The sequence below is a fragment of the Brachionichthys hirsutus genome, chromosome 15, assembly GCF_040956055.1.
Source record: "Brachionichthys hirsutus isolate HB-005 chromosome 15, CSIRO-AGI_Bhir_v1, whole genome shotgun sequence".
NCBI classification, from domain to species: Eukaryota; Metazoa; Chordata; class Actinopteri; order Lophiiformes; family Brachionichthyidae; genus Brachionichthys; species Brachionichthys hirsutus.
The window spans coordinates 7,684,035-7,707,388 of NC_090911.1; the positions used below are offsets into that span (position 1 = coordinate 7,684,035).

General features: G+C 43.4%; 1 protein-coding gene across 2 annotated transcripts; it reads right to left on the bottom strand.

Moving 5' to 3' along the window:
- Nucleotides 1–5,465: 5,465 nt before the first annotated feature.
- On the bottom strand, nt 5,466–20,874 carry dspa (desmoplakin a). 2 transcript variants are annotated; one of them, XM_068748486.1, is made up of 24 exons: nt 20,618–20,874; nt 19,763–19,847; nt 19,456–19,574; nt 18,976–19,120; nt 17,141–17,266; nt 16,725–16,784; nt 16,468–16,635; nt 16,252–16,356; nt 16,074–16,169; nt 15,861–15,986; nt 15,506–15,658; nt 15,240–15,394; nt 14,914–15,040; nt 14,638–14,824; nt 14,302–14,537; nt 13,995–14,176; nt 13,695–13,833; nt 13,124–13,317; nt 12,840–13,002; nt 12,190–12,273; nt 11,989–12,096; nt 11,662–11,760; nt 9,738–11,552; nt 5,466–9,238 (listed from the first exon to the last, which is right to left on the bottom strand). In XM_068748486.1, the coding sequence occupies exons 1-24, from the start codon at nt 20,872–20,874 to the stop codon at nt 6,035–6,037; spliced, it is 8,133 nt and encodes a 2,710-aa protein (XP_068604587.1). In that variant the 3' UTR covers nt 5,466–6,034. The 2 variants fall into 2 exon arrangements, with proteins under 2 accessions (XP_068604587.1, XP_068604586.1); XM_068748485.1 differs by having other exon boundaries at nt 14,302–14,532; nt 14,606–14,824.
- Between the last annotated feature and the right edge of the window lie 2,480 nt (nt 20,875–23,354).

Here is a 23,354-nt window from a genome sequence, read left to right on the forward strand (position 1 = left end):
GTTTCCGTCCTCTTTTAAAACTCTGCAGCTCCTGTGACAATCAGCTCAATGATGAGCAGAAAACAACATCCTTTTCCAACCAGTCCTCTCACTTCTCCCATTGACGATTCAAGCTAACACGAGCAACGTGCCCCAACACGCACTTCAGATAATTGCTCTTTAATTTGCAGTGACTGCTTTTGTTCCTGGTTTGAGGTGCAGCATTAGCTCATAAATGCAGAATAAGCAGCACCGTGGAACTCGAGTCCTCAGCCCACCCATGTCACTGTGTGAGCGAGTTATTGTGGAGGAGTGGGCCAGTCAAGAAGCGATTCAAGAAAATGCTTTTCCAGCTCTGCCGTGAGCAAGATGCAACAGGTTTACTGAGGTCAGGATGTTGGGGGGATTAGGGTGTGTCTGGCTCTGCCCCCCCCCCAGCTCCATCCCCTGCAGGTACAAGCTTGACTGTATGACTGCATGGATGCTGTGAGCCACATTCAAACATCAATGACCATCAACTTTGGCCAGCTCTGACTGGCTTCATTTCAAATACCGGTACTCAAAGAAAACCTGATTTAGAATCCCATTGATGAATCATATCAAAGCTGAGTGGAAAGGAATAATAAAGAGTTGCGATGAGGCTTGTCTCTATTTCAGGAGACACACCCTTCACCTGGCCCACTCTGTTTAGAATATTCCAATGCATGCAAGCGATTGAACCACAAGATGAAAGACGACGGCATCGTGTGTAAAAGAGCGTGAACACGGAGACAGTCTCGCCATCCAGACACTCGTTATTCAGACCCTTAGGAGTTCATCAGGGCCTGATCACACCGCAGCGGGTTCTTCTGTGTTACGAGTCGTCTGCCCAGAATAGGATTGAGTCACAGCAACCAAATTAGTTTGCATGAAAGTTTGTTTGTGTGTGATTAAGCTCATTGCCACATATCTGCAGAGGCTGAATGCATTTTCTATTAGCTATAATTATTTTTTTAGTTATATATGATATAATGTTAAATTTATATAATGCAATTAAATAAATGTCAGTATTTTTCTTATCAACATATTTGGTTGAATTTATTACTAAATGTTTTAAACATGTGAGTTTGACACGATTTATACATTTTCTTAATGCTTCTGAGCTTGCATTTTGGAGTTTATCGAAGGGACTGTCTCATTAATTTTACTTTTCACTTCCTTTAAGACAAGGATTTGTTAAGCATTTCCATCCAACTGGATGAAAGATTTGTCAAAGAAAGAATTATTTAATTTTCATGACATTAAGCCCTCATCAAAATTCCAACAAGACACGTGCACCATGACAACAGCTGCCTTCAGAGTTCTGTTAAAATAAGTGGGAAAAAACAGGTCATGGATCCACCCCTTTATCACGAGGCAAAATCCTGCTAACAAACAAGTAAGAATGGTCTAAAAACATTTACATCCCAAATTGAATAGAATGAAGTGTTTGATTCTAATGACTGAAAAGTCTGCCAAAACGGATCTAATCCTTCAATGAATGTCATTGTCACTAATATAAAAAAGTCAATATTAGGATTGCTGACAGCTTGTTAAGATGTGATGGTCAAATGTCGCAGTAATGCATCCGAGAATGTTCCCATTCATTTGTCTGGTCTATTCATCTCAGAACATTACGTCAATTCCAAGTGACTTCCTAAAAGAACTAAGGCCTCTTAAAACTTTCCCCTGCATGCATGTTTTCTCGTGTGCATTTAGATATCTGTTTGTTGGAGTATTCTGAAGTGAGCTGTGTCACCAGCATTGAGAAGTCACCTTTCTAAAAATTGATTTTATTTGGATATATTTTGCTATAGAACATCTTCACAGTGACTTGAATTAATCATGTCAATAACGATTTCCACTTTTTAGTCAAGTCATATATATTTTTTGTAAAATAACTGTCAAATACAAATAAAATCTTAGCACTAATGGCCATCGAATAACAAACGCTACACCATTTATTTTCTCTTTGCTTTTTATCCAGTCTCCCAAAATGACCCTAACATGTCTTAATAATATCGAATAGGTCATAGTCACGCAAATCTAATCGCGATTTTGACAAAAGAAAGACTTATATCTATATAATTAATTAAATGATATTTAAGGGGTTAGGTTGAGATTTAATAAGTGTTTTTCAATCATTTAAAGACAACATTTTGCCTGCAAACATTTACAGCCTCGGTTTCCCTTCCCCCCCCATTTATGCCCTGAAATCCAGAGGATTGTTTCTCTTGGCTCCAGCTTCTAGTTCATGATTGACAATCTTTGGCAACATCCTCACACTTTGTGACAACTTAAATATTGTTCCAGATCCATTAAACTGAGAATGACGTGTCTGAGATGATAAATGTGATGCGATCGTCAATCATAGAGGGATATGAAAACTCAAATATATCCAGCTCCTTGTTTATGCATTGGCCCCCACACTTTCTCTGGCTGCTTGTGCCGCTTGTGCTGCTTCTGCTAAGGTTACAGTTTGAATTCTAACCGGGGTGATAAAAGCTTGCCCCGACCAGCACCGATGGAAAAAGCACTTACATTCCCTCTACCTTGAGGAGACGCTGGACAGATTAATGATCTCCTGAGCTGTTTTGTCTGCAGCCCTGAGTAACACCTCGAGTGCTGTAAATGCTTCAAGAAGTCTGGCTGCCAGAAAAAGGAATGCTGGACTCTTATTTAAATTGGCACAGTTTTACCAAATGTAGCATTTTCCCCCATTAGCCTGATTTATCTGTTTGCCAATGCATGAAAAGAACCATGTGTGCCTGTTTAAAACGGCATCAGATGACAGGCTTTGAACAACAAGAAACTGTGTCTGCGCCCTCGGTAGTCCAAGTCATGAGGAAGATCTCACATGTAAGCACTTGGATGCCATCGGCTTCACTGGTAGCTTATTGTATTGAAACCTGGCACAAGTGAACGCCTCATACTGTGGGTAGCATGTCCACGGTGACCCGACAGGCTGGCTGGAGGGCCCGTAGAGGGACAAGGCCACAGTTTGTTCTGCCCCTTTCCTGTCAGAGGCTCTGAATGTTTGCGATGTGGCTTTGACACCCTTTCATTGCTGTAGAACTGAAATAAACATAACCATGAGAACTATAGGAAAAAGAAGTCAGGGAAGAGGGTGTGTGTGTGTGTGGGGGGGGGGGGGGGGGGGGGGGGTATTTTTAGCAAGTTTATTTAGTTGCCCTGGAACTCTAACATGTATTTGTCCCATGTTTTCATGACATATTTTGAAGGGAATAAAAATGACAGCCTTGACTCTGTGCAAATCTTTAAAAGCCCTTCAGGCTCCTAAAAGTACTCCCTAATTACCATTCTCTATCCCAAGGTCATAGTGGTATACGCTCCAAAATGGATTACGTTGCCACTCTCACCACCCCCATCTTTCTTCTTTTCTCTCTTTCTTGCCATTCTTTCCACTTTATTGCTTTCATTCTCCTATAATGGGTTACACATGTCAGTGAAGTGGCCGTGGCACTGCTGTGACAAAGTAAAAAATGCCTCACATTGTCTCACGCTGTTCCTAAGGTTGGATCACAGTGTACTGTGTGCAGTACACAACTCCAGCCCACAATATCAGGATCTCCATTCATCATTTGGATCTCAATGGCAGCCCTTTGTAAACACTGACTGTTATCACTGGAGGGGGGGGGGGCTTATATTGTTCGCATGTCTCCATCCCTAAAATAGAACCACCAACAATAGCAGTAATTGTCAGTTCAAAAACGTTTCTCCCGCATCACTGGGTCTGTAATTAAATATAATGTCAAAATAATTTTGCCTAAAAAATGTTCAGAGCAACCTGCATGTTGCATGGGGGGGTCAGGCGAAGAGGGCTGCTGTGATGTCACTGCCGGACACAGCCCTGAGGCCCAAATCCCATGCAGCAGCTGTATAGCTCAAAGGAAAGCGCCAATCGCTGCTCTTCTGATCCTCTCCATCCTTTCATTCACCAACAAACGTTGATGCTATCGGAGCGCCAGAGACTATACACAATAATGGCCCCATATGTTTCACATCATAAAGAAGTCTCAGGGCCCCACAGCACAGGACAGCCAGGACCCTCCAGTAAGAGCCACAGTTCAACTCAAGTTATGAAGGAAAACATTTTAAAGTAAAGCTTTAAGGACTCCAGTCTGAAAGCCATCAATAATACCATGTCAAATTATAGCTCACTTTATTTTATTATCATAGCTCAGTTTGAATGGCTCTCATTATTCATAGTGCTGCTGGAGTTGGAGCACGTGCGTGCGCGCGTGCATACGGACGCACGCACCGGTTGTTTTTTTTAGGACTCTGAGCCCAAATAAATACAGAGAGCAATGCCCTGTTTTTGCGCGTTGATTTAGAAATGCGGCTGAAGGTCAACGAGAGGAAAAGGCTGAGAGGCGCTGCGGCGCGTCTGGAAGTCTAATCCCGCATTTAAGGGACCTTTACAAAGTTCTCTCATCGCAACGTGGGAACGTTCAGACGCATTGCCTTACCTTTTTCTTTAAAAAAACAACAACAACAACAACTTGGAGTCTTCTCCTTCTTTCCAGGTAAGTTTCCCTGTGTCAGCCTGAGAAAGCCGAGTCCTTAACCCCTCGTACAGGCTTGAACGCAAGCCGAGCCGATCATTCCCTCTCCGCCGGACCTCGCTGCGTCCCTCCTGGACCCGATGCTCTCTCTCTCTCCTCGGTCTGTTCTGTGCTGAGAGCGATGATCAACTGGAAGCCTCTGCTCGGACTCGAACCGCCACCGCTGCTTGCTCAGCCCACCCTGCGCGCACTTCCACCGGTCCAGGCTGCTGCAGCAGCCGCAAGTTCTGGCATGGGACAGTCCTCCCACTGCGCCGCTGGGTCTGTCTCCCCCCCCCCCCTTCCATTCCTCGGCCTCCTCCCCCTGACTCGCTCCATTTGTTCTCACCCTTTCGCAGAGACTTCCTGCAGTCGAGCCCCCCCCCCCCCCCCCAAAAAAAGAAGAGAAAAACACCGACTCCATGATGATGGAATGATGGAATTAAGAGCAGTAGTTGTCCCTTTTCTAAAGTTCTATCATTTCAATCAGGAGGTTTAAAACAAAGCTGCGACTTGAACTTGGCTCTAAAGATTGCGCTCTTTAGATCAGTTGATTTATTAGTTTAAATGGTCATACTCATTAGATTACTATAATAACATCTTCCAGTCTCCAGCGGCCCCAAGAGCTCTCTAGAAAATGTATATTTAATGTTTGATTCATTCACATATTTACTTAAGCAGTGACCGAAAGATATAATTTGAAATACCATCTTAATTCATTGCACTGTTGATGAAATACCCTTTAAGTCCATTAAAATTAAGTTCTGATAGTTGCACATTAGTCTGTAGAATTATTTCACCCTATTCCGGTTAAAATGTTGAAAATGCTTTTCCAGGAAAAAAAAAAAGAAGGGAGTATCATGCAAAAATCTTTAGTATGAATATTAGCGCCATCTATCGGTAGCAATGGATTCTGCTTTATTCAGCAAATGAACATTTTATAGATATCAAGCTGGTGAAAAATTTCATGAGCGCGTCAGTGAATTCAAACTGATAAAACTTTATTTTTAATCACGTGCAGCACAATGGAACTGTCGTTATTTCAATCTAAAACTGCTTTTGCTATAGTGGCAATCATTTCTTTTCTAAAAAATATAACATATATAAGCTTCAAAAAACTGGATACAAAAATATTAAAATGAATTTTAATGCTGAGATCAATAACCTCTATCGTAAAAAGCCTTATGAACTATGACAAATATAATTCAACATTAAGGTGTTACAAAGAAAGTACTGTATTAATCACACGCTGCAGTTATTTTAAGATGAAACACCAAATCACCAAAAAACATCAAACAATCAAAAATCTGAAATTCAGATTAGTTAAAGAAGCCCCCAGAAATCTCATTGGTAGCAGAAAAAACATTTAAGAAAAGCCCACTGCGTGAAAACAGATGGTAATAACTGGTCTAAGTATAATAGCCGTTCTTATGTTGTGTACTAAGAGTATATTAAGAATGATTGTTGGTATTTTAGCTGGTACTACTGGAGGAGTAACTATAGCTGTAAGTAGAGGTGTAATCTACACTGCCTCTACGAGATCCACTTCTGGAGCCAGCAAGGGAGCCAGGCCTTGACCCAGAGCGAGAGCCCGGGTTAGACACATTGTAAGGACTGCTGATTCCCTTGGATGATATTGAAGAGGCTTGCACCATCTTCATCCCATTGCTTTCTTCCACCATGCAGCTGTCCATGGCTTCCTTGTAGGAGATCTTTAGTTTAGTCTTTGGACAGGTCAGATTCTTCTGGTAGTTTTTTGTATCCTGAAGTTTCTGAGCTCCCAGACCATCTACCCATCCTTTGCGGATAGCCTCTTCGATGGCGATGCGACGTCCAGTCTCAGGCTCGATCAGGCCTCCTGTCAGGTACTGAAACTCCAAAAATCTATGGCCAGCTTCATAAGGCAGCCATGCCTCCTTCACTGCCTCTGCTGCAGACATCTTTCTTTTTGTCTTCACGTCCTCAAAACCAACAAAGGCTTTCTGGGCAGCTTTCAGCTTACTGGCCAAGCTTTCATCAATGATGCACTGATTGGTGGCATCCTGAAGCGACAATCTCTCGCCGGTGGCAGGGTTGATGATACCGCCTGTACAAGCCTGGGCCTCCAGAAGCCTCTGTGCTGTAAGAGTGTCAACTATGCCTCTCTTGATCCCTTCAGAAATAGTTATTTTCTCCAATGTCTCTGTGTCAAATATAGCTGCCACGGGGCTCTGGTCATCAAACAACTCAGGGGGAGAAACAGTGATGGAAATACTGCTGAAGCGTTTACGGACGGTGGGAGACGATGGCGCAATCTGGGTGGGACTGCTGCAGGTGACCAAGTCCTCAAGATTGCTGGCTGCAATGGTCATCTCATTGCTGCTAGTTCTGTTTGTGATTTTATCAGCAAACTGGTTCAAGGTCACCGTTCCAGCACGGTATTCATCTAAAGATGCCTGGTCGATGATACCACGTTCCAGACAGTCCTTGATGTCATATTGGGTTCCTGTTTTCATATCCACTATCACCAAACGCGCAGAGCCATCAGAACCCTTTATAGTTATTTCCTCCCACTCACATTCCTGCTCTGACAAGTCCAGGAAAGTGTCGTAATCAATCAGTTCCTGGTGATAAGCTTCCCTCACTGACATCTCCAGCCCTGTGTCTGGGTCAACGATCACAACCCGCCTCTTACGAAGGACATTGGTGCGGGTCTCCTCCAACTTCTGGATCTTCTTCTTGTCTTTGAGTGGCAGAAGTACTAGGCCTGTTTTGCTATCTGTGATGCACCTATCTTTCAGCTGAAGATATGTCAGGTTATCTTTCGTATTAGGGTCAAAGAATCCTTTTGTGTCATCCCCTTCATAAGACAGAATATCATTCATCTCCTCGTCAAAATATCCCCTTTTGTAGGCAACAGCAACATCAATCCGGTGGCTCTCTTTGGGGTCAATAATCCCTCCACTGGCAATTTGGGCCTCGAGTAGACGGATTCCATGACCTTTCTCAATAAGATCTTTCTCTATAGCCTGGAAAAGGGAGATTGTGTTTCCTGTAGCGGGGTCTTTGTATCCAGTTACTGCCTTCTCTGCAGACAATAGCTTATGCTTAAACTCTTTCCCTATCAGGCCTCTCTTTGCAGCATCTTCTACCGTCAAGAAGATATTGTTGACTGGATCAACAATGAAGCCAGAGGCAGCTTGGGCCTCAAGAAGCTCCAGAGTGGTTCCTCTCATAAGCAGGCCTGCCCTCATTGCCTTATAGAGAGGCAGTATTTGATCATTGGCCTCATCATAGATACCTGCAATGCAGGTACTGCCATAGAGATAGGACTTGAGTTTTTCTTCAATATCTCTACTCGAGAGCACGCCCTCGTTGAGTTTCTGCAAATCAGTTTCATCCAGCAGTTCAGATTTGATGAGCTCTGTAACAGACACTTCACCACGGAGACCCTTCACTGTCATGGACTTTTCTGGACCATTGAGAAGAAGTAAGCCAGCAACTGAGTCCACGCTACACTTTTTCCTAAGGTCTGTATAGCTTATCTTCTCTCCCGTCATTGGATCCTGGTAACAAGTAGGTTTTTTGTTCAATGCAGTGTAGAGATCCTCATCAATAAGATTGCGATCCAAAGCCAAGTCTTTGGGTAGGAACACACTCAGAACAGGATCTATTATGCCTCCAATTGACTCCTGAGCCTGCAGTAAACGAATTGCTTTGTCTTTATCTACCATGCCCTGTTTGCAAGCCTGTCCTACAGACAACACTTTTCCAGTGTATGGATCTTTGAAGCCTATGCTAGCTGCTTCAGCTGTGACTAAGGTCTCTCGGTCTTCTGTGTCTACAATCCCTCTGGAGCAGGCGGTATCTACAGGCATCTTCTCATTAAATGTGGGGTCCACTATGTAGCCTGTTGCTGCTTGAGCTTCCAAGAGCATGAGGGCACTCTCTGGGGTAAGAAGTTGCTTGTTCTTGGCCTCAGTGAACGGCATTTTCCCTTGAGAGCCGGTTATCATGCCAGCAATGATGCCGGTACCTTTTAGGTTAAGCTGGATCTCTACAGCTACCTCATCCACGGTCTTTGTTCCCTTTAGGAGCTGGTCCAGAGTGGTTTTATTGATTATACCACAGTCATGAAGCTGGTGGGCCGTGACTTTGCGGCGCACCCCATCAAATACCAGCTTGGACGGATCAATTGTTGGGACCTTCTCATTTGTCTGGGTCTGCTTGCTTAGAGAGGTAGGTCTCTGCTGCAACCTCTGTATTTCTCTCAGTAGAGCGTCTCTCTTGAGAGCCAGATCTGAAGCCTCTTTTTCAGAAAAAAGCAACCGACTCTTATAACTCTCCTCTAGACTCCTAAGTTGCCTCATGAGCCGCTCAATCTCATTCTGTGAGGAGAGTTTCTCTCGATTAGTCTTGTCTCTGTCTGATTCATACTGCCTAATCTGACTTTCTCTCAGCTCATGCTGGGTCTTGATGTAATTTAAGTCTTTGAGGACAGTATTCTTTTCATCCTGCAGTCGCTGTTTGTTGCGGAGCTCAGTATCTAATGTGAGCTTGATTCGGTTGAGCTCCTCTTCCAGACGTTGATGGCGTATCTTGTCTTGCTCCAGCAGTTTAAGCTTGGTGCGTAAATTGTCCCTTTCCTGCAGTAGTTCGCTGTACTGGCTTTGAGACTCGTGCACCCTCATGGAAGTCTGGAGAGACAAAAACATGGTATTATATGAGCAGAAATGTGATGCAATCAGCAAAGAGACAAACTTCTATCCAAAAAGTGATTTTGATGAGTACACAGGATTTTCCTTATCAGGTTATGAATTTCTGAATATATAATTTGTTTATAGTCAATCTCTCAATAATCAATGTCTAAATTTGTGAATTCTGACAGCAAATTGATTATGTATTAAATAAAAAAAAACCTGTTGTTTGTAATATCAGTAGCTATTCAGTGATTGATCACTTGATATGATCTGCCACATAACAAGCAAATTAATTGGTCATCCACATGCATATCCAAGTACAAGTATTTGTAAATGCAAGGTTCTCATGCAGAATCCCAAAGTAACATGTCTGTTAGTAGCAAGGTTCCAAAATGAAATCAAGTTCAGTTTAACCACACCTGTAACCATTCATGCAAAAGCTGAAATGGATTAGTTGAATTAAGTAGACATGACCCTTCAACACATTGAATAATACCTCAATGGATTGCTTTTGGAATTTGTCTATTTCCAATTTAAGCTTTTCTCTCTCCTTGGTCAGATCATTAATGAGAGCCTGGAGATCCGCTGTCCTCTTGCTGCTGCTCTGGAGCTGGACATGCAAAGCCGAGATCTGAGTTGATGTTTCTTTATCAACGGTGTCTTTGCCGAGTTTCAGGTTATCCCTCTCCTGTCTCACTGTCCTCAGCTCCTCATCCAATCTCAGTCTCTCCTTTGTTAGGTTCTGCGTCAGAGTCTTCAGGTGGTCGATCTCTGCAGCCTGTTCGTTCAGCAGGCGGCTCTTCTCCTCAATGGTCTTATACAACATGTCGTTGCGTTGGTTGAGCTCAAAGATTTTAGACTGCTCCTGTTGGAGCTTCTGTTTGTTTGATCTCAGCTCCACCGTGATGGCTGCCAGTTCATTCTTGGTGATTTTGTGCTCCCTCAGGTTCTTTTCCAATGTCTCCTGGAGGGCACTGAGTTCTTGCTCATACTTCCTTTCAGTGGTGGAAATCTCTACATGGACAGATTTCAGTGTGTTGATTGTGGTGGTGTGCTCTCTGCAGGTATGTATCATCTTCTCCAGCTCCGACTCCATTCTTTTTCTACGCGCGAACTCCTCCTGGGTTACCTTCTTTTGCTTCTCCAACTCAGCTTCCATTCCATCCAGAGAGCTTTGAAGTTCCCGGACGCGACTCTGCAACTGGGCAGAACCCTGCTCAGCCTTGGTTTTCTCGCTGGCCTGCTTCTCCAGCTCTACTTTGGTGATGCGAATCTCCTGCTCAGACACTTTAAGCTTGTTAATGGCCTCCAGGTAGGAGGTGTTCTTGGACTTCAGCTCGGTCTCAATCTGTTTCAGATGAATGATTTCCATTTCCAGAGCTCTCCTCTTCTTCCCTTCCTCCTCCAGGTTAAATGTTAGCATGCTGATCTGTCTGGACTTTTCCTGATTGTTTTTGTTGACCTCCTTTATTTTGAGATCGTCATCTCCTTTATGCTGCTTAAGCGCTCTCAGCTGAATCTCCAACTCAGTGCGAATCCTCGTCTCTTGTGCCACTGATGCCCTCTGCTGGTTGGACTCCTGCTCTGCTCTACTTTTCCTCTCTTCAGAAAGAACAATGGATTGCCTCAGTCTCTTTAGCTCCTCTTCTAGATCTCGCTTCTCAGCAGACAATCGGTCAACTTGTAATCTCAGCTCTGCCGTGTCTTCTTGTTTCTGTTGCGAGGCTTTCAGGATCGTTGTCTTGGTAGTGTGAATCTCTGTCTCGTATGTCTGCTTAAGTAGATTTATCTCCTGGGTGCACTGTGTTCTTACCTTTGAAATATCTGACTCAGCGTTTCGGCGACGTGACGCTTCCTCCTCTAACAGTATCTTCATTCTTTCCAGTTCACGTTCTTTGTCCTTCACAGACTTTTCCAAATCAATCTTGGCCCAGTTAAGCTCTTCGAGTTCTTTATGTCTGCGGCGAACAGCCGCCTCGTATTCCTCTTGCTGGCTGTTGTAGCGTTCCTCTGCCAACCTTCTTTTTCTTTTCTCCTCCTCCAGCTGGTATTTAATGCGCGTCAACTGGTCATTAAGATCTTGAAGCTGACTGTGTGTGCTATCCAGGCTCTCCTTAGTGGCGTGAACTTGCATTACTGTGGTTCTTTTCACTTCCTCCATAGAAATGATTTCATCTTTTGATTGAGAAAGCTCCAGCCTGTAGCGGGCCAAAGCATCCTCCAGAGACTTGTTCTTCAGGTCACGATCCTGGATGCCGTCCTTCAGACGCTTCAGTTCCTCCTCCAACATCTCAATCTTGGTGTTCCTGATCTGAAGACGGCAGTGGCCAAAACGAAACAAGCCTTAGTTACATCACATTAACAAATGTTTTTTTTTTTTACTTTAAACTTAAAATGCGTTATATAAATTCAACACCCACCTTGAGCTCTTCCATGTTCTTCATCATCTCCCCGAGGTACTTGTAATAGTCACTGGATCGAGTTAGCAGCTCGATGTACTGGGACTGATGGTCAGCCGCCTGTTGGAGTTAAAGACACTAAATTAAGGCTCATGTCAAATGTTCATGTGATAAATGTATATAGGATATGCGTACAAGTAAGATATTTCAAGGACAAATTAAGGTCAGTCGATGGTTGTATTTGCATGAGTTAATAATTCAGGTGGCAAATCTATAATTCATAAGAAGTAACATGCATCAATAGTCGACTAGATTTAGCGAGACTTGATGGATGGGCGGCGCTCATACCTCCTGTCTGATCACAGAGGCCGGGGACTGAAGCATTGTTCTCTTGATAGGAATATTAAGCAGAGTTTCCAGGCCTGAACTGTAGGAAGCCAGCTGAAGCTCATAATCCTGAAAACACACAGTAAACATTTCACTTAGCTGTTTGGTGCACATTGATTTAAAAAAATAAAAAAAGAATATATGTGATGGCCATTAACTGACCTTTATGGAGGCGGCACAGGTATCTGCATTTTTTTGCTCATCCTCTACTTTCTCCTTCTTTCCTTTGATTTCCACGTGGAGTGCCTGTGCAAAAAAGCAGGGCATTGCGTTGACAGGTATAGTCAGACATACATCTATATCCAAATGAGCACTCTCAACTTAGAATTCACAACATTATAAGCTTTAGTCCCATTTGACTGATCTTTGTGACTATTTGTGTCCAGCTGATCCCAAATGGCCACGTGTTGGTTTAACTCCTTCATTACTCCCACTCAACTATTAAAGCCATAAAGATTAGGGACTAAATGTCATCTGTACAGGATTCCATTCCTTGAGAAACATAATCAAGACTATGTCATTGTTTCAGCATCACCTATGCAGCTACGACGGAAGAATGGGACACCATTGGACGGTGACAATTAGAGGCTGTGCCAGTCCACGAGGAGGAAGATTACTGCTGTAATCAGTGCTGATGGGGTAACTCACCTAAAGAATCTATGGAGTTTTCATTTTGGTGTCGTTTTGTTTTGTTACTGATTAAATTGGGACAATCATAAGAAAATAGAGGTTTATATTTATATAATCTAAACTCACAAACATTAAATCCCATGAGTTCATGTATTTGTTGACGCAAACAAGGAAGCGCATGCCTTCTGTTGATTGAGGTGATCCATGAGCGTCTGGATGTCACCAAGCTTAACCAGTTGAAGGGCATCCTGTCGCTTCCTGGCATTGTTTATCCATTCTTCCAGGGAAGTGCTGCTCTGTCGATAATGATTCAGCTGTTTCTCTTGCTTTTCCAAGTCCCACATTCTGAGAAGGAAAGAGTGGGAGAGAGGGAGGAAGGAAGGAAGGATTATTTTTAGACATTTACCAGGATGTGGAGAAACATTCACAGGTATTAAAGAAACATCTACACATGTATACTCTTAACCTGCTATCAATCTGGGTTTGGATGCGGCGCCAGCGGTCAGACATCTGACCCACCAGGTCTGTGTACTTGGACAGGTCAACATCACACTTGTGGAAGGAGTCAGAAATCTGCCCATTCCAGTGCACAGCTTTAGCCAGGGCCGACTCCAAAGCCGTCAGCAGGTCTCGTTTCTGCTCGATGTCACTCTTCATTTGCTTTAATGCAGAATCACAAATTGGGTTTTGATAAATAAGGGGAAGCATTGAAATGTGTAAGAAAAAATAGCAACAGTGCATTATTAGAATGAATAGTTCTGAAATTGATATATATATATACATACCAGTATGCATGTAAACTACAAGTACTCATAAAACTGAGGGGTTTCACTACAATTTTGTCAATAATGATAAATACTTATTTACATAGACATTTCTTTCTACATCACATTGGAGTAGAAGGAAAAAAAGGTATAATAGAAAGTTTAATCTAAAGAATATGTACCACATGTACAGTGGTTTCAATTGTGCTGTATGCCTTGAATCTACAAAGCAGAAATTAGCAATCTCAACTAAATGTGGAAAATGTGTCAAACCTTCAGAGTGCTGCGATACATTTCCACCTCTCCAGCATTGAGGGAGGTGGTCTCCTTCTCCGTCAGCCGGGCCTCGTAGACTTTAATGATATCTTCGCTCTCAAGAAGGCGCTGGAGTAAAGCCTGGAGAGCCGCCAGTCTGTCAGCGACACACATTCATTACATTAATAATAGAAATTAATAACATATATGTTCTTGAAAATTACTTTTAATACACTAAATAAAAAAATAAAAAAAAATCCCTTTGTTTGTCACGTATGTCACAGTCAATCAATCACTGTGGGCTAAAGAGAAAATGACCTTTGATTGTAGGTTGTGTAGAGTCCCTGAAGGCCTCTCAGTTTTCTGTTGATGATTTCCAGCTCCGACTGGAGAAACTTGGCTTGCTCTGAGTCTGGAGGAAACCCTTCAAGCTGCTTTACGATCTTCTCTCTTAGTCGCAGATACTCATCATGAATGGAGTCCAGGTCCTGATGCACAGTCTAGACACCCATTGTGAAGTTAAACGCCACATGAGCTGCTATTTATGGAAATTGTGTCTGAAACATGAATTTGTTTCGTAGCAAGTAACGTGACTTTGAAATTAAATAGGACTATTAATCAATACCTGAAGCTTCTGGATGTGCACTGAGCACTCGTGCACGCTGTTATCCCCCAGAGGAACGTGTAGATGGCTGGTGAGCCCAGACTCGGCCAGCTCCAGCCTGCGGCGCAGCTCTTGCAGGCTGCTCATCAGGGTGAGGCTGAGCGTAGAACTGGGTGGGGGAGTGGCCTTGACCACCTTTACAGTCACAGGCTTGATGACCTCCTTTTTGGGGGGTTCAGGCTTCGCTCCGTCCTCTTCTTAAAAAGTTAATGGACAATTTTGAGTATACTAATTTATGGTGGATAAACTTTAATATTTAGAGGACTGACAACAAGATCAAAAAGTGTTTACACTCACTGTAAGCAGGCAGCTGGACGATCAGGGTGTCGTAATGATTCTGGGCTTTATCGAAGTGGCCTTGGATAGTTTTCTTTTCATCTTCTCCGAACAGCTCAGAACCTTTGCTTGTGCGCAGAAACTCCTCATAGTGAGTCTCCAGTCTTTTGATGATGTTGCGGTACTCCTCAGGACGCATCTTATTCAGCTGCGAGACAAAGGGGAGGGGGTCAGGCTAAGCTCAGCATGGAATCAAAGATAAATCAAAGGAGCTAAATGCATTCTTTGGGACGTTACCATGCTGACGGTGAGGGTGCTGATGTAATTGATGTCTTTGAGGCAGTATTGCCATGAGATGAGACTCTTGATGTTGATGTAGAGCTGGTTCCAAAGGCTCATGATGGCATCGTAATACTGCTCATTCCTAGGGAACAGCACAATGAATTCACTAAGTTTAACAAAATCTCACTTTGTTCACATATGCAAAGTCTATATATGTGTATGTATATATATACACACACCTTTCAATCCAAGTAAATTAAAGGCGTGTCCTAACCTTTTGACTTGTGCTGTGCGTATATACGTAATGTTTGTATATAAGGATGTTTTTCATTCTCTCTTACTTGCTAGCAAGGCCAATGCTGAGCGGGTTTGGTGGGGGGATCAGCAGACACACAGAGGGAATCAACATATCCAGACCTCCTGGTCCCGTCACGAGCCACTTGCTGCGCTGCGAGTTATCCTTCAGGATGCCCTCATTCCCTTTTAAAATTCCTTTCTGTAACACAAAATGGGCAAAATAGTTCGCATCAGACTATGCAACTGTGTGTGTGTGTGTGTGTGTGTGTGTGTGTGTGCGTGCATGTGTGATGGAAAGCCGAAATCCCACCTGGTCTTGCTTAAAGTCACACAGCGCCTCAACAATGATGGGGCTGCTTGATTTCTCTTCAGGGTTACGAGGTTTCAGCCTGACAATGGTCTTAGATTTGTTGACCAGAGTTTGGACCTGCCTCTTATTCTCCACAATTCGTTCCTTGTGTTTCTGTACCCAAACAAAACAAAAAGATCATTGGTTTTAACTGTATCTCCAAGCACGGCCACAGTAACACAAAAACTCTGCACAAGAATTTCTAGCACTCTTCATAAACTGGTCTAGTGAGTTAGGCATTACCTAATAAACTGTTTGATGAGGGCTTCAAATCTCTTAAAAAGTACCTGCTTTCTAGATATAAGAGTTTAAATACCTCCAGGTTTTTCAGGAGCTCAACAAGTGACTCCAGAGTTGTGTTTTTGTTGCAAGTAAATTTGCTGCGGATCGTCTCATGTTCCTTCTGCAGCTTGGAATAAGTCTCGTTGGCATCCTTGAAGAACTGAGGATGGCACCAAAAAAGCTTCAATTATTATCCACAGTGAAACACGCAGGATGCCACATTCACGGATGCAGGAGCAACACTTACTTGACTGTAGGCAGAGTTCTCCTTCAAATGAGAGTGGATGCACTTGGTGATCTGGAGGAGCCAACTCCACTGGGTCTGCAAGGTGTCCATGTAGGCCTATGGGAGCACATAGGAACATCAACGCCAAACTAATGCCATGCTTTTGGTGTTAAACAAACAAATTCATAAAACGCATTACTTGAATCTTATCCGAGGCAGGATGGTTGTTGTTAAGGAGTCCATCCGCTTTCACTTTCAGCTTGTTCAGCTCTTTCTCTTTCTCCTCAAGGTCCTTCATCATTCCCTGTCAGGACAAAAGCGTGTTAGGGGCCCAAAAAAGGCTAGACGGTCGATTCTTAACATTTTAATGTGTAACTGAGATTGACTGAAAGCGAAACGCTGAGTTCAGGCTTACAGAGTAGCTCTCTTGCTTCCTGGGAATGTACTGATCGATGTTCTTGTCTCCCCAGTCAAACACAAGCTCCTCCTCCTCCCGCTCATTGACCCACATGATGGCTCCGGAGATCTCCTCGATGATGTTCTGGAGCTCACGCAGCTGACTCACGCGACTGTGGGACATTTTCTGAAAGAAAGATGCCAAGTAAATACACAAAATGACCAACAGTTATGACGCATGATTTTGAGCATTTCTCCAAAACACTTTCGCTCTACCTGCAGGCTGTCCCATTCTTGTTCCAGGATGGCGAGGTTGTATCTTTCGCCCTTCGAGTTCTGAAAAAAATAGATTTTCTTTCATTGCTTGATTCCCTTTAACCCTTTATTGCCAAACGTATTGTATTTGATACACATGGCCTTTCAGGATTTTGAGATTTCTATTTCAGAAGTTTGATTTTTTTTCCCGAATAAGCTGATAGATACAAGCCAACACACGCATCTGCATTTTCCATGAAAAGAAATCAGAATTTTGCAAAACTTACATAAATTTGAGCACTTGTATAAATTTTACGTTTTTTTGTTTTGTTTTGTTTTACAGATTTGTCAGAAGGCAGGCTTTAAGGGGTTAATTTCAACTAACACAAAATTCCAAGTATAACCGAGCAGCTGAGATGAGGTCTGTGTCCACTTACCAGTTCATCTCTGGCACGGTCTACTTCCTGGCTCCTCTGAAGAGAGCTGTGGGTTCTGCTGTGGCTCGAAATTTGCTTTTCTATCGCGGAGGAGTCATCGCCCCATGGAGCCGTCTCAATCATACGCTGCAAGATAGAGTCAGCTTACTATTTCCTTATTAAATACTTAAACTGCTAGACAAAATGATGTGATACTCCCTATTTTATTGAATATTACTGTGGGAATGTTATTGAAGTAACACATAAAAAATATATATATATTAAAGAAGGCAGCATCTCTAAACTTTATGCATTTTTATCTTTAAAACTAGAACATCTTAAAACATAAAAGGCACAAACTGTTCATTAATAATTGAAGCAGATTTTCCAGACAACAAAGGGAGCATTTGGAATTGACTCAAGACAAACCGGGTCCGTTGTTTCATGCATGCCGACCAGCACCACAGTGTAAATGATTTACAGGTTTTAATGGTTTTTGGAAAAAGCCTGGTAGGTATAAAATTGACATGACTTTTGGAAAATGGAGAATATATATATATATACGGTATATATCGTGAGCATACTTTCGTCTTCCAAATAGCAAAGTTGTAAATGATTTTTTTTTCTCCTTCCTATTAATTTTTAACCTAAGTTCTCTTCTTCGTCCTCTAGGTGTCAGCATTTAATCATGAAGTGAAGCAGGAAACTATCCCAACTATTCACCCCCTTGCTCAAGGGCCGACAGCTCAGATAAGAGCTCTTTCAGCGAACTGACTTCAGCCGGTCCCTGATCTTTGCTTGCATTTTTTTTTTCCTCATTCTCGGCTTTTGTTCTCTGGCCACTCCCTTTTCCCCTCATAGCTTCTTAGCTGAAGGCTTTGAAAAGAATGTCAACAGTACAGCTAGTGTCTGGACCAAAAAAGTCAACACAGAACTGTGTTACATTGTGCTTAAGTGAACTTTGTAAAGTAAAAAGTACTGCTGAGAAACGGCCGATTAAAATCCTCACTAGATATCAGGAGTGGTAAAACTTGGAGTATAAAAGCTCAAACAAAGAAATGTTTCCAAGTCTGATGATAGGGGGGAAGATAACTGACAACAGAGGGTGAGGCTTGGAGCGATGACAGAATGCCAGGGTGTGTTTTTGGGGTGGGCGTGTGAATGCCGGCTAGGTAGAAAGTAGAAGGGCGTATTCCCACAAACATGTTAAGAGATCTGCTGAACTGCCATGTCGCGTAACCAGTGAGTCAGTGGCGTGTCCGATTTCACACTCCTTTACTTGTACTTTTGTTTCTGCCTCCATGGCGTCTTTATCTTCCTCCCTCGCCATGCGTTTTATAGCTCGTTGTGACTTTTTCAATCTTCTTTCTCTAGTGGCGAAAGCTAACAACTCTTCCTTTTATTCCTCCTGGCCGCCTCTTGGACCCCCTCGCTCACAGATCCGGTTTTGGCAGAATGTCAAGATGGTTTCAGTAACAGAATAGGTGATAGTGTGTGTGTGTGTGTGTGTGTATGTGTGTGCATCCCCCGCCTCCCACCTCCTTTCAAGCAGAGGCATGCAGACACTTATGTATGTGTTACACTTTCTGAATGAGATTTATGGATGATGTGATCACAGAAGCTGTTGTGATGAACTATTCAGTGTGTGAATTAGTAATAGATTACAAAAACAAATCAAGAAAATGATTGATTTGAGTCTTTATATCACTTCTTATCATGTTTTTTTTTCCCAAAGGCAAACATGGCACCAACATTGAATCAAATTGTATAGGCGAGTCTACATAGATTTACTGTACGAATAAAAAACAAAAAGAAATCCCTCATGTTGATTTGCCCTGCATCATCGGAGCGCTCACCTTCTGTTGGGCAATCCAAGCCATGGCGTCATTGAAGATTCTCCCCCCCTCAAGGGAGCCCACGCTGCCCCTGCTCCGCCTTATGGTCATGCCACCAACCAGCTGCTGCTGAATCGCAGCATGCATGTTTTGAAACTGGTCCAAACTGCAGAGTTGTACAAAAAAACAGGAGAATGCTTGGTCAACCTTGCGTGATGGGCACACACACACACACACACACACACATACACACTCACACACCAGCCAGCTTCAAAGAGCTCAGCTTGGCAAAAACAACTGAAGGAGAAGAATGCCCTGGTGTCGCTCAAAAACGGACTTCAGCCGAGCTGCGTTGAGCTATATGGGAGGAAGGCCTCACAGTCACCAAGGAACATACGCAAATACAAACAAAGAGAGCACAAAGCTCACACGATGGCACACCTGCACTCTGCAAAGGCACGCACGCACACACACACACACACACACAGCAGCTTGTCTTACTTTCTAAAGATGTCCGAAGGTATTCTCATCTGTTGCAGGTCTCTGGCACAGAGCTTCATCTGCTCCATGGTTTCTGCAGCCATGATCAGCAGCTTTTCTGCCTCTATCGCCGGACCCCCCTGCAATAACGCACGCAGACGCTGAACTCTTTCACCTGTGACAGTATACCTTGCTTCCATCGTCACCTTTGTAAGTCACGTGTCCTACTCTTAATATAGCATTACTCATTTATTTATTTTTAAATACTTGAAGTAGAAAAAAACAACAACAACATTTGAGATCAGTTATAATTTGGTAATTCACTTACGCTCTGGATAATCATCCGTGCTCGTTGCAGGTACTCTTGACACTGGCTCGTCAGGAACATAGCTTTTTGCTGAACAGCCTGCACACTACTTTTGAGGGGGTACATTGTCAGATATTTTAAATATCGGTTTTGAATAACATAAATAAGACAAAATAATAATTAAAAAAAAGGCCAAAATCTAAATACTCAGCTGTGTACAAATGCACTTTAACAATATTATGATCTTTGTAAATCTTACTAATTTACGTGTAATGAATGTTTTCCGGTCACGTGGGAAAATAAAAGCAGACCATTTTTTTTTTTTTAAAGCCCGTATGTTTTCTCTTTTTAATAAACTGCGCCCAGCTACTGTATTTCAACTTTAACCTTTGTGCAGCATGAGGTAAGCGTTTGCAGAATGTATTAAAGACCAACTAATTCTGACACCTCGATACCGCGTTAGACAATGACGTCATCATGATTATGCAAAGCATTCCACTGGGGGGGGAAGGGGGGGGGGCAGGATATTCTATAGTAGGTCTAATTCATAATGTTGAGCAGTAGAGTAAGAGCGATTCCACATTTTAGACACACACGCTACAGTTAAGTAATAACACAATAACGTATTTACCTATTTACTTTGTTCACACTTGCTTTTCAAGGTAATTACCCCCCCCCCCCCCCCCCCCCCCCCCACACACACACACACACCTGCTTGGTTTCTATCTAATAAAAATGACGTCATCTTGAGAGTTCCAGCTGATATTCCTTAAATTTCACCTGTTTTGTGTGTGCGCGTCTTTATTTTTCTACGTCACAATGCGCGCCGTGCGTGAACAGGTGTCTTTAATAAGGGTTTTTACTTTTATTTTTTACCTCATTCCACCTCCTCCGCTCCCTCCCATGCCTCCGAGTTGCACCTTATGCCCCCCGAGGCCCCCTCCATGGACGGAGGTCCTGGAGTAGCCGGAGGTGTACGCGTACCCTGCGCCGTCTCCGCCCTGGAAATCACCCTGGAAGCCGTTCCCGCCGACGAAAACGTCGTTTCTGAAACTCGAACTCGACAGATCCGGTCGCGAATTACTTCGCTGGCCGATAGTCGCCAGCTTCGAGTTGGAGCCGTACAAACTCATGTTTCCGGAGTTGTTTCACGGTCCGAGTCGGTCGTTTCTGCGCCGCTGCCCCGGTCGGACGACGCACCTCTGTGCGCTCCCCCACCTCCTGTTGCGCGCACACACAGTCTCTCTGCTGTGCTGTGAAGAGACGGAAGCTGGACGCGTTCGCAGAGCGAACCACACCTTGCCGTGTTTTTTTTTTTTTTTTTTTGGAACAGTCCTGCGCTCACTTGCCTGAAGACCACAGCCTCTGTCTGGAGGCTGTTCGTGTCACGCAAAGTCCATTTTGCAATCACACTCTTGATCGAGACTATAACGATAAGATGTTTAACGCGCCGGAGGAGGATGAGGAGGTGGAGGAGGAGGTCGCTGGAAGTTAATTAAAGGGGGGGAGTAGAAAAGCAAGGTTAAGCATGATAAGGAATTATGTGGAATGACAACACATCAGGTTCCTGTTATCATCCTGTCGGTTAAGAATTCACCTAAACCTAAATTATTATTATTATTATTATGTGATTACCACACTGGGGATTTGTGTTTAGCTTCAGGGGTTGCGGTGCATTTGTGTTTCATTGTACTTAATACCTTTCCCATCACTTAAAGCCCTGTTGCATATCCAGTTGACAAGAGCGAGAGAATGCAGCAGCCGACATATTTCACCCCCCCCCCATATAGAGATAAGGCTTTTCCCCGGCTGCGCGCGCACACACACACACACTCATCCACATCTCACAACACTTGTGCAAATATACTTTCTCATCCCAGGGTCAATGATCTCCGGGGCAAAGAGAGTTTGGAGCTCTGCGTTGCTTTCTTGAAGGAGACAGTCAAGGTCAAGAAGCATATTTTGTTTAGTTTCCTTCATAATTGATCTTTTCTTCACCGTCATGACTTTTCTGTTACGCCTTCATTCCTTTGTGCCCACAGCAGCAGAGCACAGGTAGGCGTGTCTGCATGGGATTTGAAAAGTGAGAGGTGGTTGTGATAAAAAGGGGGGGGGGGGGGTCTGTGGCAGGTTTTAAAAGTAAATAAATAGTAAAACTATTAACCAGGGGTTTCACTTTATTTGACGAGCACATGTGATGTGAGAGAGTGGAAACTATTGAAAGTTGGTTGCCTTGGTTTTAAGTCATACGGTGTTATGACCTTTGTTCCTCTTAGAGAAAAACGACAGTTGATTTTGCTGACGGGCACATTGTGCCCTCTGGTGTTTCCAGCACGCACGTCTAACACATCGCTCCACACATAACAGAACAACAGAGAGAGGGAGAGAGAGAGAGAGGGAGAGAGAGTGTGAACCAACACCCTAGACTGGGAATCTCCACACTCGGGCCTATTCTCTTTCTCACATTCATGCTGTTTGAATGCCATTCACTTAAAGAACGAGATGTGACTTGTCCCTGCAGGTTGTTTGAGCAAACTTTGAATGATGACTTTTGCATGAAGGCAGTCCCTTCTATTATAAGGAACAACTTGTACAGCCTCACCCGCACCCCCCACCTGAATATGTTGTCTTTCCTACTGTGGGCTCATCGGGGCTTGGATTTTAGTGTTAAACAAAACACACTGCAGGGCTGTAAAAAAAAAAAAGAGACTTCTGTATCATAATAGGTATTACTTTATGCCAAGGCATGCACTGAACATCAGGACAGTGAACCAGTGCCTGCGTCGTTGTGTATTGGGATAATGGAGATTAAATAATAATGCCATTATATGATCTCTAAAAGAAAAGTCCGGCGCTCAGACGAACCCCCTGTTTGAGGTTGCTTTCTGAGTTTGCCGTGTGCGTGTGTGTTGTCCACAGCCTGCTCATATTTGCATGTTCATGTTTATTGCAAACGTTGACCTATTTCTTGGAGTTTTATGGCTGTCACAGCAAGGTGTGGCAAATACTGCAGGGATGATTCGTTTTTGTCACCCTCCGTTGGACCGGTGTTTTCTTTCTGTAAGAGCCCATTCCCACGCGTTGCTGTATTTTAAGGTGAAAAGTAAAAGTGGCCGTGAGTGTCTCTCTGGCTGGGGGGGGGGGGGGAGTAAATATTTAACTCTCTGTTTGCTTTCTGCACTGAAGTCTAGTGCGGGGCCACAGCGTTTCCTGGTTGCAGAGTCATTTGTGACTAAAAAAAAAGAATTTGTCATTCATGTGTAACCCACATCAACACGACATCTGGAATTTGAAACTAGACATCTGTTCTCAATAACGAGACACATTGGAGGAGCAACAACCAGCCAACGGCTGATTCACAGTGACGGTAAAAAACCTGCTGACGCTTGAAAGGTGCTTATTTGATATCCTTCCCAGAGACTGACACTGATGTCACTCGCTGAGCAAACAGTGAACAAGCTCTGACAGCTGGTTTATGAATGTGCAAAGACGAGATCGATTATTCACTCGTGTCGTCATCTGTGCTTCCTCGGCAACCTGTTAACGTGGTTCCTCTGACTTTACACTGCTTTATAGAACAATGCTGAAAAAGATGCGTTGCTTTGGTGTTGCA